The 6975-nt window shown below is 32.0% G+C and overlaps 1 protein-coding gene across 1 annotated transcript in view; it reads right to left on the bottom strand.

Annotated features, from left to right (window-relative positions):
• The window catches only part of LOC106462105 (cold shock domain-containing protein E1-like), a 59987-nt gene that overhangs the window by 9811 nt on the left and 43201 nt on the right, over window positions 1-6975 (bottom strand). Inside the window, exons 13-15 of the mRNA XM_013921991.2 lie at window positions 5454-5689; window positions 4183-4349; window positions 3840-4030 (exon numbers count right to left, since the gene is read on the bottom strand). Coding sequence (XP_013777445.1) covers window positions 3840-4030; window positions 4183-4349; window positions 5454-5689 — 594 coding nt within the window. The remainder of the gene's footprint in view (window positions 1-3839; window positions 4031-4182; window positions 4350-5453; window positions 5690-6975) is intronic.

The raw sequence follows: 6975 nt of genomic DNA on the forward strand, positions 1-6975 counted from the left end.
GGGAAGAACATTGATGGCAAACGAATATGTATCCTCGTTCATCCTAATTTGTTTTGTGAAATCTACGTCTTTTACTCTCAAAACTACGTGTTGTGGTCTTTCTTTTATGTATTGTGTTATGACGTTTTGTGAAAAATCTGTACATGATGGAGTAAAATGGATATTGTTTTCGGATTCAGCATACAGGAATTACTGTAGAATATGTAAAGATTTCAAGACAATAAAACCATCGCAGGCCTATGTTATCAATGTAAGAGATAAATTTAATGAAGTACTTTCTTATCTAATCACCGCAAGTGTCGTAGTATGTAACTTGTTACCTTATCACCGCAAGTGTCGTAGTATGTAACTTGTTACCTTATCACCGCAAGTGTTGTGGTATGTAACTTGTTACTATATCACCGCTAGTTTAGTGGTGTGTAACTTGTTACCTTATCTCCGCAAATGTTGTGGCATGTAACTTGTTGCTTAATCATTACAACTGTGGTGATATGTAACATGTTACCTAATCATTACAACTGTGGTGGTATGTACATTATTACCTAATCATTACAACTGTGGTGGTATGTAACTTATTACCTAATCATTACAACTGTGGTGGTATGTAACTTATTACCCAATCATTACAAGTGTGGTGGTATGTAACGTGTTACTTATTCACAAGTGTGGAGGTATGTAACTCGATACTTAATCATTCCAAGTGTGGTGGTATGTAACTTGTTACTTATTCACAAGTGTGGAGGTATGTAACTTGATACTTAATCATCCCAAGTGTGGTGGTATATAACTTGTTACGTTATCATCCCAAGTGTGGTGGTATATAACTTGTTACGTTATCATCCCAAGTGTGGTGGTATATAACTTGTTACGTTATCATCCCAAGTGTGGTGGTATGTAACTTGATACTTAATCATCCCAAGTGTGGTGGTATATAACTTGTTACGTTATCATCCTAAGTGCGGTGGTATATAACTTGTTACGTTATCATCCTAAGTGCGGTGGTATATAACTTGTTACTTTATCATCCCAAGTATCGTGGTAGATAATGATTAACTTATCATCGCAATTGACGTAGTATTTAACTTGTTTTCGTATCACCACGATTGTGTAATTTGTTGTTTATTAACTTATCACTGCATATTATATGAAGTTTATTATATGAAGCAAAGGGAAGAACACTGATGTCAAATCCACATCTTTTATTCTCAAAACTATGTGTTGTGTAAAAATACATATGATGTTTTGCGAAAAACCTTTATATGATGGAGAAAAATGAATATCATTTTTGGATTCAGTGTACAGGAATTACTGTAGAACACAAACATTTCAAGACAATAAAACAATAGCAGGGCAGAGTACAAATTGTTCACAAATTCCTTTTTAAACTTACATGAAAATTTTGGAAAGTCTGTGGTATTGTATAAAAATTTTCAGAAAAATCAATATTTTTAATGTGGTATTTGCTACATAATTATATAAACACAATGAAAACACATCTGTGAAGCAATAACAGTTTTTAGATATTTCAGCAAAATCTAAAAAAAGACTTTTTAAAACTATTTCTAATAATGTAATCAAGTTGTAACTTACTACAATATTTTAAAACTATTTCTAATAATGTAATCAAGTTGTAACTTACTACAATATTTTAAAGGAAAGTTTTACAAGATAATTGAAAACAATTATTACATTGCTTAAGCATTTGTATTACCTCATAGGTGTTTATGTTGTTACTCCTTAAATTCAGCTACACTGCTAGCATGTATACTAAGAGTGCGTATCTCATCACAGTAGTTGATACAATAGGTATATAGATATGATACATATCTAGATATAGAAGTTTTTAGTAACGGTTTGTTACACAGTTTGACATTCTTGTCTGTAATTTATTATCTATATTACTAACACTGTCTTATTTAAGTACTTCACACTTTACAGTGCTTTTTCAAATTTCCAGGTTTGATCAATTAAATGGCAGCTGACAAGAGAAGTAAAATAAAATAAAAGTTAATATCTGTCTATTTTGTTATTGTTAATTTATTATGTTATTTTGCATGTAATGTTTTTGATAAAAGAAATGAAGACAACATGTAGTACTTAATACTTTGTTACAAAGTTTAACAATATTGTGTATAATCATCTATTAGGACGTCAAGAAATTAATGTCGCATTTTGGAACACTTTCATTAACCACCCCCAAAAACATACATCACATATAATAGTTAAACGAACTGCCTACACGTCACGTTAGTGTAACCAATATAATGTGTAAAGTTTAGTACAATCCCTTATAGTGATGGCACATGACGAGACACATTCAGCATGTAATGCTGTTTGAATACAAGAAGGGAAAGAATGCCTCTGCAGCCACAAAGAATATCAAAGAAGTTTATGGAAATGTTTTGAACAATATTGGTTATAATAATAACAATAATGTTAATAATGGTTCAGCAAATTTCCTTCAGGTGACTTTAGCCTTAAAAACTGTGATGGCAGGGGCAGACATGTTGGGATTGACATTGATGCTCTGAAGACGCTTGTTAAGTCTAACCCAAGGCAACACACTAGTGAAATGGCCCCTAAATTGCATGTTTCACATGAAACAATATGTAAACATCTCAGGAATGTGGGAAAACTCCACAAAGAAGCTGTCTGGGCGCCTCACGAACTCTCCGATGATCACTGTTTCCAACGTTTGAACGTTGCTTTGTCTCTTCTGGCACGTAATGCTCATGAACCACTTTTTGGACAGAATTGTCAATGGTGATGAAAACTGGATTTTCTATGCAAATATTTAATGCCAGAAACCACTTCTGACCCCAAAATCTGGACTCCATCTGCAGAAAGTGATGCTTTGCATTTGGTGGAACATCAAAGAAGTAATTAATGTCGAACTCCTCAATCCACAGCAAACTGTCAATGCAGAGATCTATAGTTAGTAACTGGGATGTTTAAATCATGCCTTTCATCAGAAATGCCTTCACTCTTCAATCAGAAAGGTGTTCTTCTTCTCCACAACAATGCATGTCCACATGTGGCACGTTTGACGTAACACAAGATTATGGAGTTGGGTTGAGAAGTTCTCCCCCACCCACCATATTCTCCATATATGGCACCATCAGATTATCATCTTTTTCGTTTGCTGCAACACCATCTCAATGGGAAAACGTATGCAAATGATTTCTTTAATCAGGGCATTAACAACCTGACTGTAAGATGGAATAGCATCATCGATAAGAATGGAGACTATTTCATTTAATAAATGTTTTGTTATACAAGGTTTTTGGTTTTTTCATCTAAAAAAGCGACATTAATTTCTTGACGACCTAATACATTACCAACATTGTCTTATTTAAGTACTTCATACTTTACAGTACTTTTTCAAATTCACAGGTTTGATTAACGAAATGACAGCTGGCAAGAGAAATAAAAGAAAAGTTAATATCTGTCTATCTAACTTGTTATTGTTAATGTGTTATGTTACTTTGCATGAAATGTTTTTGATAAAAGAAATGAAGACAACATGTAATACTCAATACTCATCTTCCTTTATTGAATCATTAACTTTTAGCAAAAATGCTTTATTAGAAATTCTGATTTTTTTCTGTACAACAGACTTATAATGTTTACTGAAAGCATGCCAAGTTTCGTTTAGATACATAAAGCTTATCGTATCAGATGAAGTATCAATACACCTTCAACGTATACCATCTGCTAGGAATGGTGAACTGTTTGTATGTTACTTTGGTTAGCTGAAGTTCAGTTACACTTGTATACTATACACATTTACAATTTCAGTCAGAAAACTAATTGACAAGTTAAAAAAAAATGCTACCTACCCAGTTTTTAATACATTGCAAGCTGAAGATTTTCCTGTGCGTTGGTTATGAACGATAACAAAATCCACTTTATCACCCGTCTGCAGAGTCACCCCATCTTTGACTTCAGACATGTGAAAAAATAGTTTCTTTCCATCCTCAATTTCATAAGCCAGAAATCCAAAACTTCCTCGAATTGCTTCTACAACAGACTGAATAAAACAGAAAAATATGTAAAACAAAATTTTCCCAACTTAAAATTAACCCAAGCCAAATTAAAAACATTATTAATGTTACTAATATCAGCTGTACAGCAATTGGTAATAATGACATTTATGTGTACAAACAACTTTTCATTGCATACCTGGTAACGTGTTCGAATTGCTTTAACATTCATTCCTCGCTCTTGACCAGTGGTCTTACTCACACCAATCTGGAATTGTACCACATCTCCATTCTGAAGCAGGTCATGTTTATCATAAAGGCTTGTAATTCCAAAAGGGTAAAGGGTAGGTGGTTCTAAAGTTCCATCTAAAATGAAAAAGTAAATAAATTCACAGTGTGCATTTTGTTTTTATATATTTCAAAATAACTATTTTCATTATACTAGAGATTAAAAATGAAGAATCACTAGCAGTCAAACCTCCAATACAGAGTATCCAACCCCTTATTTTTCAGAACAAATGACTGATGAATCAATTCCAGCAAAATGTGATTTATACAGTCTCTAACATTGAATAAATAGAGTTGTTTAAACATTTGTTTAACAAGTAAAAGCTTGGAATGGTCTATTCTTTCATTGAGCCAGACTAGTTTTGGAGAATTCCACTCCTCATCAGTGAACCTGGACACTACTACCAATGAAATATCAGACCAAACCAAGCCTTTATAGTAGTGAGATATTGAAAATTGGACTGGTGTATTTAAGTGTTTTACACTCACAAAAAAAGAAACCTATCATTCTGGCTCACCCCAGTGAAAGAATAGGCCATTCCAAGCTTTTACTTGTTGTTAAACAAATGTTTAAACAACTCTATTTATTCAATTATGTACAAGCTGCCCAGTGTCAGATAACAATACGAAGAATTAAATTGTAGCGAAATGTTACAAGTTCTTCAAATATCTATAGACTGATAGGTTTCTTTTTTGTGAGTGTAAAACACTTAAATACACCAGTTCGAAGGTCTCTAACAAGTAAACTTTTAAAATAAATATCAACAGGATACATGTCAAAATCTACACTTATTCAAAATGAATTTGTTAAAGAAACATAAAATTATGAAACAGCTTTTCACAGTACCAAAGAAAGGAGTAAGTTACCAAAAATATTCAAATTCTGCTTCCTGAATAGCGAAAGAACAGGAGCAGTAATACATTTCCTCAAGGAATTTGCTTCTAATTCAAGAAGTCACATATCCACAAATATTTTCTTAATGCACATACATTAATAACAATACAATTGCTAAGTTTCTGAGTAATTTTTACTAAAACAAAGTTAAGAAACTGCAGATTCTTTATGAGATAGAAATGGGTTTTTCCTTAAAGTTTTATTTCAAAATGATGATAGGGTAGAGGTTTTCTATAAGCAAATTAAACTACAGTTTGTTTTCAGCATTAAATATTGAAGCAACTAACCTTCAACTGCATCACTCACAGAGATGAGCCCACAGTATTCTTCCTGGTCAGGGTTGAAACAGTGCAGTGTACGATACACAACTCCATTCAGAACTTCTGGATGAATTTCTTCACTGGGAATTGATCCTGAAGCAAGCTTACGAACACATTCTGCACTCTGTTTACCACCTTTCTGTATCACCCCATACTCTACCTCTTGACCAAGTTCCAGCAAAGATGGATTGCCATCAAAAGCACTAAAACATTTAAACATTGTTTAAGAGAAAAAAAAGGGATGACACTGCTTACATTACAAAAAATAATGACAAAGTAAATTATACCTTATTTGACTGAATAACAAACTCAATTAATATTCTAATATTCACGTGTTTAATATAATTAATTATCAACAACAATTTACTTCCATTAAGAAGTTTGTTGTATAAATTATGTATCATCCATGTTTACAAGAAATGTTTAGGGGGACATAAAAGGATTGGATTTGTTAAAATTTTGACAAATTCTTTTATCAAATGATCAGTTGAAACTGAAATAATTTCATAATCAGGCATAATTTACACTACTTTAATATTAACAAACATATAACACACATCTTTAATTATGCAACAAACAATTAACGCTTTCCATATGAGGTCGGCTGATGTGACCGACCTTGTATCTACAAAGAAACCATTACAGTTTCCATACTATAGCTTTTAATATGTTTTGTTTATCTTCACAAAATTTGGCAAGCTTTCAGTAAACATTACAAATCTTTTGTATACAAAAGAGTCAAATCTTTAGTAAAACTACTTAATTTAAAAATTGTCTGTGAACATTTAAAGTCAGTGTTGACTGCAAAGTGATTTTCATGTTAAGATAAAAAAATACTTTTCTTCATCTGAAAATTTCAATTTTCATTTTTGTAACTTCTAAAACCTTCTAAATAAATACCAAAAACTTTTTCAGTAAAACTATATTTTATCTGTTATTTTCTCAATTTGACTGACTTTGCAACAATCATGAAAAAAATATGAAATAACTCTAAATTACCTTTTTGTTTCTTTCTAGAATGATTATAGACTGTAACAGGAAACTACAACTGTTTATCCTAAACAGCTTAAAGCTTGTAACAGGCTACATATGTTTATATTTAATTTTATTGCCCTTTGAACAATCTAACTAATAATCCCACAACACAAGTTGTAAACCACCCAGCAAACATGTAGCTCAACTTACCGTATTGAATGATGTAATGCAAAAGCTGCCAGTGAGCATATCTCATGAAGAATTATTTATATTTTCCATTTTCTTACCTAATCTAACCTCATGTAATCTAATTTTAGTTCAATTTATTATAATATACACCTGGAAAAAAGTTAAGCACCCCCGAGTTTTTTTCAAGTGATTCAGATTCGACGTTCTTGTGACTGATTATAAATTACCATCCAATCTAAACGTGTTTATCAAATGAAATTATGCATTATTGGGCACAAGAAAACAAGATTATCACCGTAAAATAACAATTTTTAATTTACATGTC

This window comes from Limulus polyphemus, unplaced genomic scaffold (genome assembly GCF_000517525.1).
Source record: "Limulus polyphemus unplaced genomic scaffold, Limulus_polyphemus-2.1.2 Scaffold1095, whole genome shotgun sequence".
Taxonomy (NCBI): Eukaryota; Metazoa; Arthropoda; class Merostomata; order Xiphosura; family Limulidae; genus Limulus; species Limulus polyphemus.